The sequence below is a fragment of the Rhipicephalus microplus genome, unplaced genomic scaffold, assembly GCF_043290135.1.
Source record: "Rhipicephalus microplus isolate Deutch F79 unplaced genomic scaffold, USDA_Rmic scaffold_711, whole genome shotgun sequence".
NCBI classification, from domain to species: domain Eukaryota; kingdom Metazoa; phylum Arthropoda; class Arachnida; order Ixodida; family Ixodidae; genus Rhipicephalus; species Rhipicephalus microplus.
The window spans coordinates 216-25,076 of NW_027465267.1; the positions used below are offsets into that span (position 1 = coordinate 216).

The window sequence follows — 24,861 nt, forward strand, 5'->3', positions numbered from 1 at the left end:
TTAATTTTAGGTGGTTCGTCCGACGTTATCGGTATCATTTTGAGAATGTCCTGCTGCTGTACATGTATTCTTTGCATTTACTTTAATTTCTCAGTAAATAGGGCACTGCTGTTGATAATATTGTCATTTTAGATGCCATAAACTGAGATTCCACTCTGACCTGAATTGTTATTTGACTTTAGCGTTCCCTAAGTGGCAAAAATGTTGAAAAAATGCATGTTACATTTGAGTAAATATGGTAACAAAAAGACATTATTAAAAACAAAATGTACAATGAGCAGTTTCCAAGTGGGGAAAAATTGTGGAAAGCCCACTTTGAAAACACAAAAAATGACTAGAAAACATTAAATTATTTAAAAAAAAACAAAATAAAAGAAAACAAAAAAACATGTCATTAAACAAGAAATGTACAGTCATTGCATACATTTAAGTCGAAAATGCTGCCTTGTGTCTGGCAATAAAACGGCGCGTCACACAACTGGGTTTGGTAACTTCCACATTCAAAAAAAGGTGCTCAAAAACACACAGAAGGTTTGCTGCGCCTTTTGGGTAAGTTGCATCGAAAATCCAAAATGCAGCCATGACAGCAGCCATTCCTTGTTTGGCATCCAGCACTCTAAAAAGCCGTGTCTGCTCCACATGAAGGAACAAATGATCCGCCTCCTCAGCGTTAACCCCATCGAACACAATGCATGGGGTGAGTGGCACTTCAGCATCCTGCGTACAAGACATAAGCCATCAATATAAATTGTCAAAATGATGATGTTCTGACTACCAAAATGAATATCATATTACTAAGCAAGCTACTGTAGGAATCTGTTGATTATTTGGACATAGGCTTTATCTTAGCCTTCACCAGAATGTGACCACCATGGGTGCTAAGCCATGGTGGTCACCTATTCAAACAAAGCAGCAACATAAATTGATACTGACCAGCTTTCTAGCAGTGAGCAAATAGTCAAAGCAAGCTTTTCAAAATAAATTACTACAATTAATCGGCTACTATCTTGCAGGATGCGGCCCCCTCTATATTGTATATCTAGGGAACATATCAAACAAACACACCGTGTCATATTTACCAGCAGCAATGATCACTGCATGAAAAATACTACTAACACTTAAAGCATGTTGAAAAAAAGACCTCCTGTTGATGAAAATATGGCAAAGGCACAAAGCTTTCATGGGTAAAGCATATCACAAGGCAGCCTTATATTAGTATAGTGAAGTGCTCTTTAAGGTATTTTTGCTCAACAATAAAGTCTATACATAATTTACAATGAAAGAATTAGTTATAGCATTGGCAGTATTTCACATCTACATGGTCAAAGTTCATACACGAGCAAAATCTTAAGACAAAAGGTACAAAGTATCATTAAAGGCACACATGCGAAGTTCCCAATCACAGAAATCGCACAACTACACTGCCCTGGCTGTCCTTTCTTTATGTTAGGTTCGAGTTACGCTGGTTGGCAGCAGATTTTATGAAAGCTTGGAAGTTTCCTTTTCCACGGGAAAAACAACTAAGCTAGAGAGAGTGAAACAAAAGAAACTAAATGATCTTAAAGATAATATTCCCAAGTATATGTTAAATACCTAGCTATCACTTATATAGAGCAGTGAAGTGTTGTACATGACTATCAAGGAAAGCAACATCAAGGAATTATATGGCTGCTACAAAAATACTTAATCAATGTGAAACACTCCTTTTTTATGTTTTCTTTTTATTTTCTAGTGTTTTAAATCAGCACTTGTTATCCGGTGCATGTTACACAACAGCTATAATGAAAATACTGGAACATGTTTGAAATAAGTGACCCATCAGTAGCCTGAACAGAATCTAAAAATAGCAATTACCAAGGGCACGAAAAGCTGTGTCACTGCATCAGGCTGTTTCAGAACCTTTCCCAGAAGACCACACACCCGTACAGCTTGGATATCTGTAATACATATACATAAAACACATCTCTTAATCAGCAGGTCAATGGTACACAGTGCATAATAGGCTCCAAGCAACAAGCATTTGTCAGCTGCAATTTCACTTTTAATATAATAATGAATACAAATGGATGAGCAGAACAGTAAACCATGTAATACGTACAGCTTTATTTAAAACCACAAAATTTCTTTTCTTCATTCACATTCAATACACCGCCCACTTTTCCAATGCTTCAGTGCGACTCAACGACTTTATGTAACAATAGTACATGCTTGAGCAGTTCCATTTATCTCCATTCTTGTTCATGCAGTGCAGCCTTTTCTTTCCCCAGGTATCTTCTGTACTCTTTCGTGTTGCAACCTTTTCTGTTCTTCAAAAGCAGTTCTTCATTCTTCAGTTTTAAGGGTGCTCTGTTTCTTTAAAGACTTTCTATTCTTGTGCTCCAACGGTCCACTCTCAGGAAGTATTGGTGTTTGACTGTATTTCAGCCGAATGTGCACTGTTCTGATGAAGTTGGGTGGGACTCCTTAGTTTCATTAGCACTAATGAACTCTTTATCAATGTTGTTAAAGGCACTTCGAGGCAACAGGAAACTTGTAGAGAAATGGCTGTGCCTCATTTTTTTATATATGACCCCATGGCTCTCTTGAAGCTCTGCTGGCTCCAGGCTGTCTTCAAGCAGCGGTGTTTTTGCCACTTCACTCGAAAGGCACTGATGTTGGAGAGAAGCCCTATTTGTTATGTGCACCAGTATTTTTTTCTTGTTTTTTTGCACTTCATTTTCTTAATGCGTGTTTTACTGCACAGTGGTTCTCACCATCAGAGTTTCTTTTTGTCTTGACAGATTTTCATGAATACATTTCTTTGCAGTAGTAAAACATTTTTCCTTAGACCCTCTAGTGCAAAAAACTAAACGTAATCTTGTTTTCCCAACTGTCCACTGACAAGCACGACCTGCAAAGACAAAAAAACACAAATGAGTATAGACATATTTCTAGCTTAGTAAATATCACAGAATACACATAGTATATTACAGTTACCACTGCATAGTACTTCTAAAACAGCAGCAGTATAAGTGATCAAAATGTCAACTTATCAAGCTCATCATTTTTCCGACCGTGAGATAACCCTGAAGAGACACAATGGCAAACAATAATTGTCAAAGAATAGATAATAATCAATGAGCGCATGTAGTAAATTTTTCATCAAAGTCTTTTGTTAGCCCCTATAAAACAAGCTGAGAAACGGAAACAGCATAGTCAGCTGCAGCATGAGGTCTTATTTTTTAGAGACGAGGGGCGAGTACCGTCCTTAACAGAAATTTTAATGACACCTACCCTACACCACAAAGGCATGAAAACCCACATAAGGTAAATGAAATGAGTACCTCACTAGTACACCTCTAATATACATTTCTTCATAACTTGGCAAACACAGAAACAAATCAGATGGACTAGTGCATAATGAAAATGCTGCAAGGATGCTGCTAAGAACAAGTAAACAAGCAAAAGTATGTATAAAGATTTCCAGCAGCACATTTTGAACTAGCTTGCGACAAATTATAGTCAATGATATAGCAAATTAGCACTCTTATTCTGTGGAACAAAACTCCCCAAAAGAGAAAAAACACGTCCTTTGCTGCCTAGCATAGGCATGCTAGGCAGCAAAGGACTCGCACTTCTCAGAGATTATGACCAGAGCGTTAATTCCCAAAAGAAGTAGACTTCATGTACATAATTAAAAATTGATGGAGGCAGTAACTCATTTGAAGAGAAACTATTGCCATATAAGACCACGGAGCCCACCAGGACCGCGGAGCCCATCAGCCCACCACTGATAATGCGGCCGTAATGTCCATGGGGAGCAAAGTTTTCACACCTTGGTTACTCCATCCCGATTTCCTCACACTAAATTGTAACATCTCAACATAGATTGTGCTGACGATTTTTTTCTCCATCATTCTCTTCATTTTTCAAAATGTTGGTAAAGAACATATCTGCCAAAAAACAGGGCCAGCGCCACGTGGGGGGGGGGGAGGGGTGTACCGGAAGGCTGGAGCCCTTCCCCAAATTTTCGCTTGCTATGCCACCCCCACCCCCCAACCCCAACAGCGCGGACATATGGCGAATTCCATTGAGATAACAGGAGGAGAGAACGGGGCAGTGAAGAGTGGGGGGCGGAGCACTGAGAGCAGGGAAACTCAATCTGCCACTGGAATGCGTTGCGCTCCCGAGGGCAGATGAAGGGGGTGATTAGTGGGGAGAGTGATCTAAACTTTCCAAGCCCTGGAATAATCTCTGTGGGGTAGCAGCAAAATACGCGCGAAATCGGTCAGACATACGCTCCTCATTATCCTAATACCTAGTATCTTTGTGCAACGGCGCATTCGGCAGACGTCCAGCTGTCATCGTAGCCATCCGTACAAAACAGCGGTGTCAAACTACACGTGGTTGCTGCCATTGCCGCCGCACTCGCCGGCAGAAGAAAAATTCGGAGACTGTGACGTTCAAGGGCCACATGACTCGTCGTGCTGCGCCTACTCTGCTTTTGAGCCAAAAGCACTACAAACTGCTCCTGGCTGCTCTCGGCGAAGCAACGAAGCAAAAGCACTCCCTCTCTCTACCAATCAATGACAGTGCTACTGCACCTGTTCGACCACTGGAACACGTCAGCTCTGAAGAGAGCACTTTCAGCCTTCTTTTGAGGTCCCGAATAACGCCTCCAGTGGAGATCGCCACAATTGAAACTGGGGGCCTCCGAAGTTGTCGGTAGAAAGTCTCGGGGGCCAGGAATTTTTCGCAATAATTTGCAAACGGCGCCACCCAGTGACCACCAAAAATTATTGGCGCGCGTGACGTGACAACACCGCCGCTGCGCATGCACATGAATGCATAATGAGATTAACTCACTTGTCCTGGGTATACCCCCCTCCTGTGAAAACATACTTGTGCCGGCCCTGCCAACAAACGGGTCTTGAGAAGCATAGGCTCACAAAACAAACAGGACAGCCCGGTTTAAAAAAATGACAAAATTTCGAAAGCGTGATAACTGTGGGATAAATTAGCATTGATACACACGCATCACATACGAAATACTAACGTATAATATAGCTTGGCGCCTGTTTAAACTCAAATTTGAAATGCGCATCGCGCCACCCGACGCGAGACGCGCCTTCGGTAATTGTGCAAAAACCAACCGCCACCTGCGTGCGAGTTCTTGTTTGTTGCCACGACCCTTGTGAGCCATCTCTCCTAACCCAGCTTTTTCAATGGAATGCAGAATTCAATGCAGACTTGAACAACTGTGCAACGAATTCTTACGTGGGATGGAGCAAGTATATTTATTTACAATGTTTTATAGCCAATCTCAGCAGCTCCTAGGAAACCTCCGGACAAAAGAGTAGTCTCATGTTCAAAAGCGCACGTGTAGCCATCTATATGAGCACACAAAGAACGATGCTTACATACAAACCACGCTGCATAAAAACCACTCATGAAAACTAATCAGCGCTTTCTGAAACCAAAACTACGACTGGGCGCTATCAAACCACCTACAAATAATAAACCGTCGCGCGCTCGAGTAAACCAGATTTCCAGCATGATAAGTGGGTCATTAGCTGCTTATCGCAATAGAAAAAAAAAACAAAATACAAAATTCTGTGTCAGTGCTGCTTTCAGTGCTATTGCATACCAATATTATCTCTACATATTGACAATAGGGCAACAGAAAGCCGGTATAGGAATATGTGTGGCTGCTAGCACCACGCAACAATGTAGAATAGATACGCGGAAACTTTCACCCACCGGGTGACACGTCATACATAGAAAGGGCAAAAAACCGGCGAATTGGGCGAATTGGTGATGCTCCATGGTAAAAATATAAAACAGCACTCAGGGTAGCACAGACACACACGGCGCTAAACTTGCTGCTGCTTTGCAAGTTTAAGGCCATGTATCTCTTCTTTTCTCTGTCTGTGTCTAAGCGCTGTTTTATATTTTACCAGGCATCTGCGACAAACACATTCCGCAACCTCCCTCGCTCCCAGGTTACCCCGCGGGCAACAATAGAATGGTAAATGTATGTCAGCCAAGCACGTCGTCATCCTACGGGGGGGGGGGGGGGGGGAGAGGAGTTGCTTCGACACTCGCCTGCCGACGCTCGCGAAAGGAGCTGTCTACAAGGGGTTTTTTCCCGGAATGCGTAAGGCAATAGCAGAGGGACGTCCAGAAGATGGAAGTGCAAGTAGCGCTCTTGCAGAGCACTGAAAACCACGGCAATAACGACTTTGACGGCGCTTCTCTTCCAGAAAGAGAAGAGAATCCGGGAAGGAGGATCTCGCTCGAGTCTTAGCATATTGAGCACACACCTAAAAACGTGAAACGCTCGCTAGGAATACGACCTCTGAAGCGTGAGGGAAAGGGAAAGCCAGAGCTGTGTTGAGAGGACAAAGACCATCACAGTGATGCTCACCTTCTCAGGATTCTCCAGATGCCTTTTTCCTTTCTTTCAACTACACATTCATTCTCAGGAAGAGACCGAATCGGTCCTGAAACGTCAGGCACTCTTTAAACTGTGGCCAGAGTCATCCCAACTTTGTCTCCTACTATCAAAAAAAGTTTATTTTGAAATGTTTACATTTAAACGACGTATACTGGTTGCGCCCACCACGAAAAGTTCGAGAAACACTCACGTAACCAGAGCAGCGGAAATATGCCTACGCCCGGCAGTTGACAGGTCACTTTAAAAGCATAATTCAAAACACCCATAAAATATCTTGCGCCATTCTATGAACGCATAACACACAAACACGCTCGCGCGCGTGATAAGCTGGTTATTTTTGTACTAAGTGGGTGACTTGCATTATGCCGCCAAAAATTGTTTTGCTTTTATCTGAAGATTAGCAGTTGCGGAACAGCGGACCTCTCCACCTCTGCTGAGAATATTTTTTGCCATTACGCATGCATGTACTCACCAAATTCATAGAAGCAAATGCCAATACCCTTGAATCAGCGCATTTCAAATTTTAATTACTGCTATTATTTCAAAGTGAAATAAAAGAATTGTTAATGTAACGCGTCGTGGTTAAAAGTGTACGCAAATGCGACCAAGCTTTCGCGCACCAGCATGAGATGCATTGCCGATCTGACGGACGCCTTTCTCACGGAGAGGCCACGCACATACAGTGGTTGGTTAGTTAGTGATTCGTAAGGAAAAGGAAGAAGGCACCTAATTTCTGTCTGCCTACAGATGACACGGCGCAGTGCCTAACACATACAGTGGGGAACGAACACAGCTGCGCCGTGCTCTCTACCGGGCTGCAGAAATTGGAAGCCTTCTTCTAACCAATACCACCCCCACCACCATTGTCCCCAAACCCCCTCACAGGCGAGGATGCGGCGGGTCTGCCGGAAGCAGGCGGGCTGGAAACCGGTCCGAAGTGAGACCTTGGAGGCAGGTTAAGTGCCTTCTTTTCTAATCCCTACCACGGCCGCTGGATGCAAAAAGCGCACCAGCGTGCGTGTGACTACCATACCGTCGCCAGTACTAGTGTGTGGGCTCGCGGACGTGGGCGGACGTATATCGATCCCTTATGTCCCCGAGCCCACAAACTACAGTCATCGGCCACGAGAGCAAAGGCATGTACGAGACGGTTCAGTCACTGTTTTCAGCAACATCGTAGCAAGCTACCTATCAACCTACCCGCGAGATCATGAATACGGCATGAACGACGGAACGCGCGGGACCTGTGCACCACTACCTTGAGCCGCACCTTATCCTGTACTCGATCGACTTGTACACAACAGGTAAGGCCACGTGTCAACTTTTCTGACGTCTAATCTTGTTTTTGCCAACTCCTATAATTACGATTAAGTACTTCCCATCTGTCTTTTGTGTGTTTCGTTATTACTTTAGGCTTGCATTTGTTATTTGTTTGTGTATTTCCATTCGTTGTCAATCGAAGGTGCACACGCTGGGGGCTCTGAGGCACGGTTCGTGGAATGTTTTCTTTTCATTGGCCTCTGTGATTGAGCTTAGCATGCACGTGTACCGTATTTAGACGTGGAGTGCATGGGATCTTGTCCCACCCCTCCCAGTCTCCACGTGGTAATAGTGAAAACCGCACGGACCATTCGGGCTACTCAGATGTAACATGTTGGCCGAACAACTTGGTACTGCCAAATGCGACAACTACATTTTTCAAACCAACGGCCTCTCTACGAAACTCTAGCGAAACAAACTTGTTTTTTCCACTGAACACTGCTTTTTTTTCCCTTGAACCTCCCGTTTAAAGAGATACTCAACAAACATTGAAATAACTGATAAAACCCAAAATATACTCCGAAGATGCAAATGTTCGTATCAACAGAGTTCATTTCCCGTATATTGGAAGAGATGGCTGTATTTTTTATAGGTTGTCAGCGCGCCATGACGCCCTAATCACCGAGGAGCATGCAGGATGCACCTTGAATGTAAACATTTGACATAAGTCTGTCTGGTTGGTTATGAAACTGGGAGATGATATAGGCTCCAACCAAAAGTTAAGAGACCCGACGTTTCCGAACCGACTTGGTTCCTTCTTCAGGGGTGACTGCGTAGGCTACGTGCCGTTGTCAGATAGCAGCAGCGTCTTCAAAGTACTCGAGTGGTGGCTAATGACCCCTGTCTCTGTCTCTCTCTCTCATTTTGCCGTGGAGCGCAGTCCGTGTTTGTACACTGGGGGAAGGGTTCCGAGAGACCGGTTGATGTTGTGGGCTGTTCCCTGAATGTGCCACGACTCGAGTAACAACCTTCTCCTTCAGTTCGGCTCGCTTTCGAGGATGGCCGTCACTTCGAAATTTATCTTGTGGTCCAATGTCTCCTCATGTTCGGCGACTGCGCTGCGCTCTTTGTAGAACTTCCGCACATCGTTGGCGTGTTGCTTCAGTCGTTCCGGTAGGTTTTTCGTCTCACGACGCAGGGCACTCGGCGCACGGAATTTTGTAAACGACACCGGGGTGCCTGTCCATTGTTGGCCGGTCTTTCGGGCGGGGGAGGAGGCGGCCCAGCGTACACGAAGGCACGTGCGCGATGCGAACCCCCTCCCTTCCTTCTAACCACTATACCCACCCTTTTGAAGATTCGCGCCAGCGTCTCGCTGGTTCCGTGAACGTATGAAACCGGTACGCGTTTCGGGGGGCTGCCAATTAAGGTTGAATGGGGTTTCCTAATCCTCTGTTGCTCTGCGCGGCGGGTGGCGGCTCGAAAGAAGTTTTTTGGACATCCGTTTTTTTCTGAGGTCAGCAATTACGCGGTCCTCTTCTTTCTTTCGCCCTGTGTCATTAGAGCATAAGTTCCTGGCTCTCTCGAGTAGCGTGGTCACAACCGAGGCCTTGTGGCAGGCAGGGTGGGAAGAATCGAATTGAAGGTAGCGGCCAGTGTGCGTTGGCTTCCTATGAACGGAAAACTCCAGGCCGTCACGCTTTCTTGCCACCTGGACGTCAAGAAAGGGCAGGCAGTGGCCGCTCTCACACTCGGTCGTGAATTGTATGGCTGGGTGCACGGAATTCAGGTGTTGTCTGAAGTTTTCAACTTCCGATGTCTTAATGACGCAAAAACAATCGTCCATATAACGCAGAAAAAGCTTGGGTCGCGGCGAGAAGGAGCTGAGTGCTTTTTCTTCTATGTATTCCATGGTCAGGTTTGCCATCGTGACGGAGATGGAAACTCCCATCGCGGTTTCGCTGTTCTGCCTGAAAATGGTTCCTTTGTAGAAGTATGTGCTGGAGAGGCAGAACTCCAGTAGACGACAGAGCTCGTCAACCGCCGAGGGAGTCCTTTCACTCAGGCTTGCGTCCTACTCAAGCGCAGAACGGGCAGCGGGGACAGCTAAGGGAACTGGCACGTTGGTAAACGACACGACGTCAAATGAGACCATGCTCTCGTCATCACCAATGCTCACATCTGACGCTAGCTGCACGAAGTGGCTGGCGTCACGGACATGAGTTGGTGTCTTCCGGGTTAGTGGGGCGAAGATTTGGTGTAGGAATTTTGAAAGGGCTCGGCATGGGGAGGAAGTGAAGTCTACAATCGGTCGCAGGGGGAAGTCAGGCTTGTGAATTTTCGGTAGTCCATAAAAACTCGGTGCGGATCCGTTACGGCAGATTAGTCGCAGGTAAAGTGCTCCGAGATCCAGGTATAGCTTGAAAATTTCCGCGAGTAGCTTGTTTAGCTGTGTCTGGGCTTGATTCGTTGGGTCCTTTACTAGCTGCGTGTATGCGTCCCCTTCTAAAAGAGCTGAAACCTTCCGACCGTAGTCCCCGCTGTCCAACACCACCACTGTCAAACAGGATGCACCTGTTTCTGTCCTCTTCTTTCCCTCACCTCTCCTCTCACCCATCTTCCCCTTTCAGCTGTCGCTTTAGGTCAGCCGGGAGCATTGTTCGCCACCGGTTTTGGAAACAGGGGGAGCTGAGCGAGTCCAGAGACGCGGGCCGCGGGCGACGGCTGGCATTGTTGACTTGCCCGTTTCGGGCGTATGCCACATTATCTCGCGGCGCGGCCGCTATACGCAGTAGTTTGTGAAAATGGATTGAATTATTTATTTTTTTTTTGTAGTTTCTGCCTGGAATTGAGGTTGTTCCTACTAATTTCAGAACCCAATTTTCCGATTTCATTGAAAACACCGTCGGCGAAAATTTTGTTCCCCATCCCTTGAGCAGATACTATCACTGAAGCATAGCTGACGAATCTCATTGACCGACGCTCGTTTCCGGTAGCCTCATGTTAACTCTTTTCCAGCGACTCTAGAGGCCACCTTGCTAAATGCATTGGCCACCTTAGCCCTTAAAGGGACACTGAACGAAACCTTTGCCGCCAAGATTTCCAGCCACATTAAAAGGCTGCATGCTGAAATGGATAGGCGCAGCCTTCGTTTCTGGCATACTATAGGAAGATGATAAATCTTAGGAGGAGGAGAGATAAAAAAAAGGAAAAGACGCAACTTCTTCATTATTTGAATGCGTTTTTCTCAAACTGCCACGCCTAGCGGCCGCGCGCACCGGAAGCTAAAGATGACGTTACACTCCAGAATTCGGCATGCCAACAATGCCGCCAGTCGCCCATGTCTTTCTCGACCCGTTAAAGAACCCCAGGTTGTCTAAATTTCCGGAGCCCTCCACTATGGCGTCTCTCATAATCACATGGCGGTTTTGGGACGTTAAACCCTCATATCAATCAACCCGCTCAGCTTCCAATAGTTTACAGAACCATAACGACCATTACTGACACCGAACAATGCACCCAGCTGGGGTAAGACATCAGTGCGTCTTGGGAAGGACGAGTGCGTGATACTACGAGAGGTGCAGAAAGGGAATTAAATGGGAACACATGCACCTTCCATGCGCCTCGGCCAATGTGAGGTCTATTCGCCTCCCCGTGCGCTGTCTGGTTTGTATTGCTGCCGTTGTCGTGCAGGGGACATTTCGACAAGAGCAGCAGCAATGAGCAGCGGAAACGAATACGAGAATGCAGGTGTCGCACAAGCCTTAGAGTCTGCTGCCTTGCAAATTGTGGTAGTTTTGATTAGTGAAGGTTGGCACCGCTTTACGTTGCATGGTATATGCAACAGCCGGAAAACGTTCAATGGCGCACAGAATTCATGCGAGTCTTTGAAATCCTTGAAAACCCTTGAATTGAAAAAGTTCTTTTTAAAGGCCTTGAAAGGGCTGAAATTTTCGCAAATCCTTGAAAATCCTTGATTTACCTTTTTTAAATAAACATTGCCACACATTTCACAGTGCATTATTTGTGATGCTGTAAATGTAGCACGTGGCATATGTAATGTGCCAATCGCAAAAGAATTGAGAACATCAGCAGCCTTTGCACGGAAACAACACCAGGCATCCTGGAAACTCGGGAAATGGCAGCAGCAAACGGATGAGAAACAGAATAAGAAATATTGCATTGAGGAGGAGGTCGATCTGCTAACAAAAAAGGAAAAGAAACTAGAAGCCACTTTTGAGTATAACAGCTACAGCAGACTCATATGTAGAAAAGACAGAGACAGTTAGCTACTTCACGTGCATTATCTAGTAAAACAGCATTAGCAAGACAGCCAAGACCAAGCAGCAAGAGATAGTGGATATTGATAAAAAAAATCACAAAAAGCAACAAGGCATTGCATAAGAACGGTTCCTTAGTTTTCATATCTGAATAAAGGTTTGCAACTTGTGTCATACTGAAAGTGCTTACATATGGAACTTAAAAAAAAAACAACCAAGAATGAAAGTGTCTAAAGAGAAAATGTCATGCAGTCATGTTTTCGACGCCCGCTACAGTGATTTCAGTGAATTCTGGTCAGTTCAAGCATTTATCCTCACCCGAACACATAGTAATTGAGTTTCTAACAGACAGTGTGGTCCTTGAAAACTTGCACACATAGCCTTAAAAGTCCTTGAAAGTCCTTGAGTTTTTGTCATGTAAACACGCATGAACCCTGGGTGCACTTGTTCGACGCCATTAAAATAGACACGAATGCAATCGGCTTTGTAGTCTGCTGAAGTGCCAGATATATTGCGCAGCACGTGCTCTGCACTACGTCAAGAATAGATGAAGGGAATGCGTGAACTAGCCTTGCACGACTGCTGCACTTTTTTGAAACGAATACCATGGTGTCGATGCTGAACGAATACATACTCAAATAGGCTGAGTTAGTAATGTATACCGACACAGCTTTGACAGCTAATGCAGACAACATAGCCGACCTAGAATATAGAAGTAAAGAAGAACTAAAAACACTTGCATGCTGCTTACAGCGAACAGATTAAGACCTAATACACAGAGAAGCAAATACACTATTTTTCACTTCCCTTACCAAAATGATTTCAACTTACAATGAACAACTACCAGCTTGAGCACGTAAAAGAATTTAATTATCTAGGAGTAGCATTCAATAGGCAATTACACTAGAAAAAACAAACTGTATGTACTAAGCTAGCATCTGGCTGCAGTATGCTACTGGCTTCTGTATCAATAGCAGTACACATTCTTTATTTTTCGATTTGTTCATTGTCACCTATCATACTGCCTAAACTTCTAGGATGGACCTTTAAAACTTACCCGATTCTATTTGCATATTACAAAAGCGAGCGCTTAGACTGGTAGACAATGCAGCCTATAATGAACCCAGAGCTCCTTAGGTTCACAAGTTGGAAATTCTACCTTTTGATTACATATGGCAACATAAAACTGCTGTAACCATCAGTAATCTTATTGCACTCAGAGTACCTTTCTATGTATCGATCTTTTCTTCCTGCTCTCGCATCCCTAGATGCATGACATCGTACAATTTCAATCTTCCACCTACTAATAACATCTATGATTAACGCTTACTGCAGTTCATAAGAGCCAAAGTGTGGAATAGCATTCGACTTCAGATTAAAGATAGTCAGGCTATTTCAAATGCACTTAAATATTTGTTCGATGTAGAACAATAGTAACTAATTATGCATAAAAACTTCCATATAGCTTGATATTTTATCTGTATTTGTTTTGTTTTTTCATGTGATGATGAATGGAATTTAATAATGTTAAAATAATACAATTTTTTTTTTACGTGCTATCATGCATTCACGTCACCTTAAATCCTCATAAAATCTTTCGCATATTCTTCTTTGTTTTCTTAAAAAGCAGTCTATTTGATGTTGTAATTTTCATACAAATTGTTCTTATGCTTGTATAACTTCTCCCATTATACCCCCTGCTAACTTATGGCTATGGGTCTAATCAGTGTTGTATATTTACATGAACTGTATACAAAACAACCTCAATGAATCTTGAAATGACTAATAACGTCAGGACTCACGATCGCGTACCGCCACAGCGCGCTGACAATCGATCAAAAGTACAGCCAACTGTTCAAAAATACGTAAAATGAAACTTGTTTCTATGAACAGTCGCGTCTTCTGAATAGGATTTCACTGTTTTTGTCAGTTTTCCCATTTTTGTTCAGAACCTCTTTGAAAGATTGTAGATATCTTAAGATTCAATAAGTTTATTTTGTGCTTTTGCCTATGATTACTACATATGAAAATTGTTTGAACCCACAATGTTACCTAATCAAATGGAGACGTTTAGTGCACCTTTACATCAATTTCCCTTGCTCGTGCATATTCTTTCGAGTTTCTTTTTATTGCAAACTTGTGTTTGTGTGTTGACATATTGTCACAGTGATACTCGAGTCTAAAGGCATATGACGGTAGGAAGATTTTAGAATGTAACAGATCAAGAATATGTCACAATACATGAGTAGTAATCAATTGCCAAGAGGGTTCATTGACAAGCATATTAAAGGAGCCTAGATAAGGTTATAGACATTATTCCTTGTGAATGCAACTACAGGATGCCAAAGCAAAGTGCACATAGCACATGAGACAATAAAAACACGCTTCTTTGGAAAGTTCATAAGAAACTACAGACAGCACAGAAAGTTGCTAATTATACTAATTATTGGCAAGTATACACTTGATTATACTTAAATTCTGCAAACAATGGTGTTTAAACATCAATGTTAACATTACTGCAAAACTTTTGTAATTGCTGAACTAAAGCAGCACTTGCCTTGAAGTAATGCTAGCCACGCCATTTTCAACAACATAATTTGAAAATGAACGCAGAGTTCACTCCTCATACAAATGTATTTTGCTTACATTTCTCAATTGAGCACAAGATGACAGCAAAATGAAAACTTACCATGTGTTCCTGACACCGATGAAATCAATGCACCAACTATGGCACTTGCCGCTGGGCTGGTTTGATTTGCAGGGTCGATTACTTTGACTTCGAAGAGCGGTAAGGGATGCGATAGACCAGAACAGAAACAATGTGTACGTGATGCTCAGATCAACCTTATTCCCTGTGCAAAGTTATCCTGTGATAGCACATGCACTCCAATCATAGGTTTGATGCGAGCAAGCATAACTTGGTGTGGTGCACTCTGTTTGAGGGTCTTGCTGAGGGTTCATGCTCTGCCATTGAAATTCAGTCTTCGTCCTTGCAGGTATATTAGCAAATATATAGCCATTTCATTGTCGAAAAGCTCTTATACCAAATTCATAGCTGAAAAGACTTACCAAGCATGCCAGTGCAACTTGAAGCTTAATTGTGCAGAAAATAAACAAGCACTACAGAACAAGTGTACAGATCAGGGAATATGAAAGCACCTTCACTGACTTCATAGAGAGAAAACTACTGAATATAACTAACTATGCCATAAACAACTTGCAAAGCATGCCTGTTAACCCTTTGCAGACAGTGCAACATGGCTGCAGTGGTCTGTAGACATGTACTGCTTAACAATTTATTGTGTGGTTGATTGGAGCGTACTTTTCTTAGTACATTACTTTTTAAGCCAGTTGCAAAAATACAGCAAATTACCATTGTGCCGATCCTCCTTTTTTGCTCACTGTGCTTAAGGGGCATGGACACTTTTTTTCAGAGCCGTGTTTACTCTGCCATACAAACCTACTGTATACAGAGATGGCTCTGAGGAAGTGTGACGCTCAGCAAATGCTGATAAGATATTTTATATTGATAATAAAATAAATTTTCATGCGGTGCACTCCTCCACATCGACACTATCTCAACGTCAGGCTACACTACTAATACTGGCGACTTCACGCAGCTGTCAGGCTAGTGATGATGTCACGCACGAAAACATACGGAAAAAAAAAATGGCAGCTTGAACATAACCTTCACAATCATCTGCTCATGCTGTGCAGTCACTGTCACCCAAACTACCTGTGAAACGAGCTTTTGATGTCTGGAATGGTGTACGTACTCGCAAGTAGAAGATATATACTTATCAAAGGGCAAAGGAATCATTTGATTTTGAATTTGTCGTCATGGCATCAATATTCTGCCGTGTAAACTCTTGCACCAGTGAAATGGGGAACAATAGGAACAAGTTCTACCGATTCCCATCTGATGCTGCACTGAGACAAGCGTTGTTCAACTTCATGTGCTACGGCCAAGGCCCAGACTAAACACTAACCAAGCGAAGTTCACTCTGTTTGTTGCACCTCACTGCAGACATCTGCATGCGCAACATCCAGTTGCTTACCGACTTTGAATTGTCGACGAAAAACCTGCACCTTAGAAGCGATGCCATCCCAACGTTGTGCACCCCTGCCACGACAGGTGCCACACGTGCAGCACGCAGCAGACGATCGAAGAAGTGAAGCGCGGACAAGGAATGTCACTAAAACTTGTACGTGCACGTACTACTGCCTGGTGGTGCTGCTCATATCATGTCATGACGTCAGTTTACAGTATGAATAGAAAGTAGGTGTAAAAGCATGCTGTAATTAATGCTTCAGGGCACACTCACATTTACCAGTACATTTCCTATGCTCTCGGAGGCTTGGCCTCTCACTTGACAAAAAATAATAAGTGGAAAATTCCCTTCAGAGTGCTTTCAGTGACAGTGCATTTGCCAAATCACACGTTCTTCATTAACAGTGCGTAATCTGACAAATAACAATGAGGTTTTACAACTGCACAGTACCTTTTGAAAAAGCTTTTGCGGTGTTGGGGTACCTTCACTGGAATAATGGGCGAAAAAGGAGGAGCATTACTGTGTGTACTACTTTTTCCATAACTTGTCAGAGTCTAATGCACCATCTCTTAAAGAATTGGTGAACTTTTTACTTCAGATATGAATCTTTTAGTTTCAAATTACAATTAATGTAAGGTGGTAAAAGGTTTTGAACTGCAAAGGCTTAAAAGGACAAAGCAGAAAAAAACAAAGCAGTCTTGTCATAACTATCACAGGGATGAACTGCGATCAAGAAGATATGAATTTATGTTGTATACTTGTAAATTAACAGAATATCATTTGTGCATCATGCATTTGTTGACTTTACACAACTGTGACTTTTGTACATGCCATGTGTTAATTAGTGTAAAGATGGAAGCTAAGTAAGGCAAGATCTATTCTGTTTAACTGCTTGCCTTTGCTGTCTTGTGCTACTGTATTAATGGTTGATTAGAAAGCTAGGGAAAGTATAGGGGGTGTATTGAGTATAGGCAATTGCTGTCATGACTACTTGCAGTGCTGACTGACACTCCCCCAATTTAAATGCACACATGTACGCCATAAAGTGAACTGCAGGATGACCACCACGGCACAGCTTCAAACACGTTATTCGTGTCCAAATCACAAATTTGATCCATTCCAGTGAAAAGTTGCCTCGTAATCCACTTTATTTTTTCCCTTTTACGTTACACTGACCACTAATAACCTCCTCTATGCTTTTCTAGACTTGTCTGCTAGTTGTCATTAATATCTAAAGAAAGAAAAATGTGCACTTATAATTCCCCTTCTTTTGTTCATAATGAATCATCGCAAGCTAACCTGTCACTAGTGCTTCTGTGACTGTGCCAAGGCAATAGTAGTCAATGTTTGTGTTATGTCAGTCTGCTGATAAAACTAAATAAATTAACGTTTCAAAAATGAAACTTACGTTTTCGACGCCTGGCACTTATACATGATAATTCCACTTGAAGGACTTCCTTCAAATCTTTCCTTCTGGCCACCATTGTACCATTAAGAATGAGGCACAGCATTCTCTCAAAAGCTTCGTCGATGGCTTTTAGCCCGTCTTTTTTGACCAAAAGGTTGAAGTCATGAAGAAACTTAAAAATAGACAAACAAATTCATGAGCACAAAGAACAGAACTTAATTTCTAAGAACCATATAAATACAAAGAAAACTTAATAGAGAAAATGGAAGATGTTAACTATGAATCCTGCTGGGATGGAAAAATTATCAGAAAATTCAGAAAGCGAACAAACGTATGGCCTAAAGGGTGAACTTTACTAGTTTTCGAAGCTGAATGCATCATAACGAAATCAAGCGTATACAGTTCTTTGAACACTTCTATCATTTAAAAAAAAAAAAAAGACCTGACACTTTTTTTTCAAATCATCTTTTGACTGCCTCAAGCCAACCCTTTGCTTTGTCTATATTTTCTGTGCACATTGAATGTATGCCCAAGCAAAGAAAACTGGAAATGAATGACAGATCACAGCGATAAGGTCCAGACCCATCAAGGGATATGACAGTAATGAGCTACTGTTCAGTCCAGTGTGATGCTATCACTACAAGTGATGTTGTATTTGAACAGTCATGTAATAAACACTGTTTCATTATCGCTAGCAAATACTTCATACTTTGTGATGATGCTGATTGCATTCAGCCATGGTAAGACCTGCAGAACCTGAATTCATGTGAGCAATTAAAGTGAATAACACTATTTACCATGTTGATTCGAAGTCCACAAATCTCCCTCTCGTAAAACGCAAGCATAAACTGTAAAAAGCAGTCATGCAGTGTACTATAAACAATGGCGCACGGCAGTACTTGAATGCTCCGAGTACCACTCACCAGCCCTTCACCAGTCATAGGCCATTTTAGAAGTCAGTGGCATAAGCCACTAACATGCATAAGGCATGTGCGAAAAACTGCACCAAGAAGTGTGCACTCTAGGCTGATATCAGAAGCCAGATGAGTAACAGAAAATGTGACTAAGAACATAGCAAGACTGGAGGACTGCAAGCCGGGCCAGTTGGTGACAGTACATGAGCATATTTTGACACAGCGCACGACTACACGAACACGACAGAAGGGGGGACAAACTGCAGCACTGTGGTTTGTCCCCCCTTCTTGTGTGTGGTCGCTGATGCTATAAATGACTTACCCATTCAATGTCAAGCAAGTAGGGGTATTTTTCAAGCGCATCAACTGCCTTCATTTGGCACAAGCTTTTCATTCTTTGTAGGTGCGTAAGGCCCAGACGGCAGCGTACTTGTTCAGCATTTTCTGGCTTGGTCCACTCTGACAAAAGCCATGCTTCATGCTGCGCAAGGCTTGTCTCATCTTCACCTGTGGTTTTCAGGCTTTGCATCTGCATTTTCAATTGAAATGGTCACTACTCTAAATAGGCAAACTTGAAGTTAAGAAGTACCGACCAAAATGCCATTCACTCTGTTTTCTGCAGGCACAACGCCCTCCAAAGCTCTTCTTTTGGACCCTCCTCCATACTTTTCTCTGGCATTCATGACTCGGTCGACTTGCAGCTTGCGCCTCTCGTTTTTAAATTTATTTCTTAGATGCAAGACCCAGGAATCCTGTGCATAAAATTTTCACAATAAGAAATTCATCTATTTCTCGCTGTAGCTCCTCCTTTTTTTTTCATTTTTTTAAAATTCTGGATTGACTTTACTGAACCTTGTTAAGTCTATGTATATTCATGCGCTGCTTTGAAATGCGCAGACAATTTTATGGGAAAATATGTTTTCATATAACAGAGAATTTCGTGCTTCCCTTCTGCGAAGAGAGAAAGCAAAACAACTTCAATCGATACTGCAGAGTAAATGAAGCTCTTAAACAGCGACTAGGAGTCCTTCGGCACTAGTGGCATCTTCAGCTTTTCTGATCGCTGGTAGCTGGTCCTGAATTTTTTTGCAAGTCTAAGAGACTTTCAATGTAACTCAGCAAATCTAAATCTGAAATTGAACTTGAATGTGCTAAAATAAGAATGGATGTTTAAACATGACTAAATTAAAGTTATTGAATGTTGAACATTCGTGACTGAACTTCCCGCATAAAATTGACATATTCATGGATGTTTATCATAACTTTACTTCAAGGGCATGTGATAACATCGGCGTTCAGTTGACTTTATAGTTATTAGTCCAGTTTATTGTAATAGGCTTATTTACTTTGTAACTTTCAAGTTTAGAAAAAACTTCTTGCTCCCAAAAAGCACATCAAATGTTTGATATTGCAACATGGAATCAATAAGGACCCTGCAATTGAAAGCTCGGCAGGCTACCATATATTAATAACTATATTATTATCGCAGCAATTCCAAGCTCCAGTCTTATCTTATTTAGCCCAAGTCCACACTTTGTACGAGGATGACTGCAATGCAGGTGACAAGGCATGACTGAATGGGTGTGCCTAGCAGACGAAATGTTTGCAAAGCAACTGAGCCTGACATCACGCTTTTATGTGGAGAATTCGTCAGCTGTAACACAATCTGGAGGTGACCGCAGGTAGCGCTCCCATCACTGAAAATGGCTGGATTGTAGACTTTTAATTTGAAATCGTACTAGATACCAGTGATATAAACCAATAAAAACGATAGTTATTCGTCCCTCAGTTGTGCTTTAGGTCGCAAATCACTACTAGGGGGTCAATAGCTACTCGTTGATGCAAAAAAACCTGAAATGAGTAGATTTGATGTCAGTCCTCCTGTAAATGTGAATGCTTTACAAAAGCAAGTACTACTTATTTACTATGTGGACTGGTGCCAATAGTTGCTGAGGTATTATTACAACCTTATTGGCTTTAAGGCTACGTGCATCTTAGGAGCTTGCAGCGATTATTGTGCAAATGCAGGTTTCTAGGTAAAGAATGTGCTGTAGCACATGACAAAATAAGAGAAACAATGGTGCAACTATACTTACATGGCCACTGCCGCATGTGTCTCCCAGTTGAGGGTAGAGTCCGACTAGTTTGAGCCCAACATCGTGGTAGAAGCGCCGCGATGGGTAGCTGCAAAATGTTTTCAGGTTTGAAAAAAACAGATGTGGGCGATGACTAACTCAAGCTCATAGGCAGTCTCATTGTTGTCTTACATTGTGTGTTTTATCATTTCTTGAAACAAGGAGTCAACAATCCTCACTGTGGCAAAGGAACTGATGCTGCTGTTGAGGTTCAAACTAGAATTTAAAAAACTCAAGTCTGGTAGTGTAAACTTGCTGCCGCTGTCGTCATCATCACAGCTGAAACGATCATGATATAGTCTTTTAGCAAGTGAGAAATCATGTAATACTACAGGCAGTAGTGGTGAAAAGGTCACATTTTACTGGCAATACAATGGTCATTTTCGTTTTTTAATGAGTTTAATACATGCAAATGGTCTGCATATTTCTTCCCAAAACATTTCTTGTGCTTTTAATATTAAAAATAGGGCTTTTATTATAATCATAGCTACCTTTGCCTGCTTTGTATTTATCTGGATGAACTCACAAACTATGCACTTGTGATGACGAGTGTGATTTGGTTCACATAATGAGAGTGCTCCTGAGAAAATCCTGCTATTAATCTGCTCAAGTTTCCACTGCAGGGAAATGAGTCAGAAAGCTCGGCCTCTGCTTGCAAGCACTAAAATGACATTTATGCTACATGACAATGCTACGCCTCTTCAGCATCTCTGTGTTTGGCCTTGTGGTCAAACACATCTCTGGACCACTGGCAACAATGCTTTCTCACTACCATTGATGCAACCATGTCCTGATGATTGTCAGGTGGGAAGACAAACCAATTAATTGAGTGTCAGGAAAAAAAGAGGGAAGTTTTCAAGGGCCTCCTGAATCAAAAAATGAACGTAACCCCGCTATTATGGCACCATTTTTAAAAGTGCTCATGGCTTCGTGTTAAATGCAGATTCATGCACAGATATAAGACCTCCACTAAATCATGCTCTCTTAGACTCTGAAAGGATCCTAACAATCAAGCTTGTGCTGTATTCATGCTAAACCAGTGTCATGCTGTGCTGTACAGAAAAATACAATGATGAATGCTTGATGCTGCAACACTTTTACAAACATTGTCTTTTTTAGTAAGATTTTTTACCTAGCTATAATGGTGAAACTTTGCTCAGCAGCTTCTTCGGAATTGCTGTGGCCATTGCCTGGGACAGTACGCTGCAAAATAAGGAAGAAGTTTGCCAAGTAATACATATAACAGAAACTTAGTCTGTGATTATAGCTATTTATAATTGCTGTGTTAAGTGCACAGCTTACATTTTCACTTTTCTACAACGAGCTGCAGCAGTTAACAAGAAAGTTGCGTCCCTTCGTGTAGGTACTGTACTGTATTTATAACAGTATGTCAAAATTCTTGGCACAGAACAAGCAATTACCTTATTATGCAAACTGTGACTGCCTGACTGATCAGTGAGTTTTATTGCAGAAGTACCAGACATTGCCAAAGCATGCCATGACTGTCCCTTGTGCATAGTACACAATCTAAACATGACAAATAAAATGCAATGTCACGTGTCTGTAGAAACGCATTAAATCGGTTGCAGAACGAGTGCATTTTGTAGTGTTGCAATTACAATTTGCCGTTCCCCCAGTGGAGAAGGGGAACTTGAGTAGGCGAGTACGAGCCCTCCACTCCACTTGCTTCCCACACATTTGTGAAGTTTACACTACATGTGAATGTGTCATTTTGTAACGTCACCCTGATGGGAGACAGATAACCATTGCCGATTTTTTAGTTTCCGTAACAGCCGTGTAAACATGAAGGGGTTGATTCCCCCTATGAAATTCTACTGATGCCAATATAGATGGTACAAAAAAAGCAGAGAACAGGCAAGGCTTACTGAAGTGCTCTGAACAATGTAAACAAATACTGTTGCCTGTGCTAGCCATGTGTGGTTCGAGCTCACGCGTGCGAAGAAAATGAGTATCTGCACAAAGCATTGAACATAACTAGAGCTCATTTTCGCTTCACAATAGCAGGAATCAATTGAGTAGCTGGACGATACACGTTCTGTCCTGACTGCGCCGGCACTGAAGCAGATGTAACTGTACAGTGGGTTCAGATTTAATCTTTTCACCAACAATACGAATTTATGAAGCTTTATACAGTGTAGTGCCGACTTAAACATTTCAAATTGCTAGTGAAGCCGCTAATAACAGTGGCAAGCCAATGTCCCGAAGTTGCAGCTATTTACGAGGGCTACGGAGGCCAGTGCTTCGAGAAGCATTCGCAACAAAGCATTGTTGTAAATGGAGCACACCTACCAGATGTAGTTTTCAAAATTTAGCCTTGTAAATGATGATAAATGAATGACATCCTTGGTCCTATAAATGGACATCAATTTTTTCCTGTGTCTGTACATATGTGACTACTTGAAATATAATGTAACTCAAACACAACAGATCATAACACTAGACAAAAAAGTCTGGACCCTGAGAGTTTTGTTTTAGCTGTATAGTGACAATTTTGATGTAAATGTGAAAAGGGTAAGGTGAATAAATGATTCACTAAATGCACTTTATTTCTAATCGGTTTAGTAGTTTTTTATGAAAAAACAATTTTTTATCTTCATTTCATCCACTTCACTATTTTTCAGAATTTCTGTCTGTTTTTTTTATTAATTTATTGAGAACAAGTACAAAATTGCCAAAGGAGACATGGCCAAAGGCAAACATTGCCTGACTGGGTTGTACCACCCATACAGCAGCAGCAAAAAATGACATTTACAAATATAAAAGGGTACATAAAAATCAAATACTAAAACTGAGATCAATATTACACAGTCATATAACACTGAAAAAGAAAAGAAAACATAGGTACAATTTTAACAAAAAAGTATGCACGGACAACTCTCGAGCAGAAAAAAAATGCATTATACTAAAAAAAAACAACTAGGAACAATTTGTAGGGCTCACAATCTACACGTGGGAAGAAAAAATAAAAAAATAAAAACAATACATAACAGTGATAGAGAATCAAGTTATTCTTTTATTTGCTTTAGTCCTTTGAAAATAATTATTATTTTATTCTTTTTTGATAGGCTTGCTTCCTAATTCCAGATCTGAGGAGACCTATGGTAAAGGTATAGCCATTGAGGAAATTTATGTCTCAATTAGCCGAATACAGTTATACAATTAATGTCCCCTACGTCAGACATAGCTTCATCATCTGTTTGTTTTATTCAAGGTTGTATCAAACAAAGAAACACGTAGCACTTGTCTTGCAGAAATGTAGTAGACCACATGTGTCAAACAAGCATGCATAGATGTTCAGGTAAAATAGAGGAAAGGGTGGGCTGACTACAGAAGAGAGGGTTAATATGAGAAGACTATCACTGAAGCAGATTAAAGTAAAAGCTAACCAATTTCTATTGCAAAATGAAGCTCAAAGGATTTGAGCATGATACAAGGTGCTTTGACACATGTCCTTGGCTTCTTCCAGAATTGTCAACGTCTGCAACATTAATTTTTTTCTAGAGTGGACAGGAACAGTTCTCTTTAAAAAAATAGTTTGCACGAACATTTTTTTAGAAGTCTATCTTAAATGTTGCAGTTCCTGCAGCTAAATCTGCATGGGTGTGGGCCGCTCATGTGCACACGTGTTGGCAGAGGATCAGAAAAATTGTAGCTAGCTAGACAACGTTTAGGTAGTGCTCTCGGCCTCTCCAAGGCTGACAGGCTTGTGTAAAAAAAAAAAAAAAAGTCAGGCCTGCACACAACGTGCAGGCCGCAATAAGCGAAAGGTGGAATAGCAGTCTTTATAGACCATTTTTTAAACATTATTAGGATAACTACTGCAAGTAGACTTAGCAACCACTACATTATAATCTTCGTTTTTATTAGGTATGAAAACACCGGCTACACCATTATTCGTTCTTCTGCCAAGAAGTGACCTACCCACTACATTACACAATTCACATTGTGCAATGCCTAGTTCTTATTTTCCCCTTATGAAACACTATTGTGCATGTTAACGTGATTACTTCTGCGAAATGAAGCTTGCGTATGTTCTGTTTCCAAAGGAATTTCAAGCAGTGGCGTGGCTCAGTAGTATAATACTGGGCTGCAACACAGAGTACCATGGTTTGAATCCTAATATAACCAAAATATTGTTGATTTACAGTCTTCTAATTTCAAATGATAGCTGTTACAGACACTAGTGGCGGCAGACAACTATGGTGCGTGCCAAGAACGGCTTTTGTTGTGATCTCATAAAGTTGTAAAATATCGACAGAATATAACTGACCCCAAAGAACATTTTGGTAATCAAGCACAGGTGGCAAATTTTTTTAATGCACAAGAGGTGTAGTGCATTCAAGGTCCACTAATCC

At 41.9% G+C, this 24,861-nt stretch overlaps 1 protein-coding gene and 2 long non-coding RNA genes across 4 annotated transcripts in view; 1 reads left to right on the plus strand and 2 right to left on the minus strand.

The window, feature by feature from the left end:
- Positions 1 to 24,861, minus strand: part of LOC119165313 (sterile alpha motif domain-containing protein 3-like) — a 27,278-nt gene continuing 2,417 nt past the window's right edge. The window contains exons 3-10 of one of the 2 annotated variants that reach the window (XM_075886072.1): positions 21,618 to 21,688; positions 20,618 to 20,764; positions 20,447 to 20,534; positions 18,944 to 19,102; positions 18,673 to 18,879; positions 17,437 to 17,608; positions 1,855 to 1,937; positions 1 to 717 (exon numbers count right to left, since the gene is read on the minus strand). In XM_075886072.1, coding sequence (XP_075742187.1) covers positions 427 to 717; positions 1,855 to 1,937; positions 17,437 to 17,608; positions 18,673 to 18,879; positions 18,944 to 19,102; positions 20,447 to 20,534; positions 20,618 to 20,764; positions 21,618 to 21,688 — 1,218 coding nt within the window. In that variant the 3' untranslated portion in view covers positions 1 to 426. The remainder of the gene's footprint in view (positions 718 to 1,854; positions 1,938 to 17,436; positions 17,609 to 18,672; positions 18,880 to 18,943; positions 19,103 to 20,446; positions 20,535 to 20,617; positions 20,765 to 21,617; positions 21,689 to 24,861) is intronic. The other variant, XM_075886073.1, reaches the window with a different exon arrangement.
- On the minus strand, positions 2,085 to 17,430 carry LOC142795526 (uncharacterized). Its single transcript, XR_012893092.1, has 2 exons — positions 14,666 to 17,430; positions 2,085 to 2,890 (listed from the first exon to the last, which is right to left on the minus strand). It is a non-coding gene; the product is annotated as an uncharacterized LOC142795526 (long non-coding RNA).
- The window catches only part of LOC119164364 (uncharacterized), a 25,007-nt gene continuing 7,348 nt past the window's right edge, over positions 7,203 to 24,861 (plus strand). The window contains exon 1 of the long non-coding RNA XR_012893091.1: positions 7,203 to 7,740. This is a non-coding gene — a long non-coding RNA (uncharacterized LOC119164364). The remainder of the gene's footprint in view (positions 7,741 to 24,861) is intronic.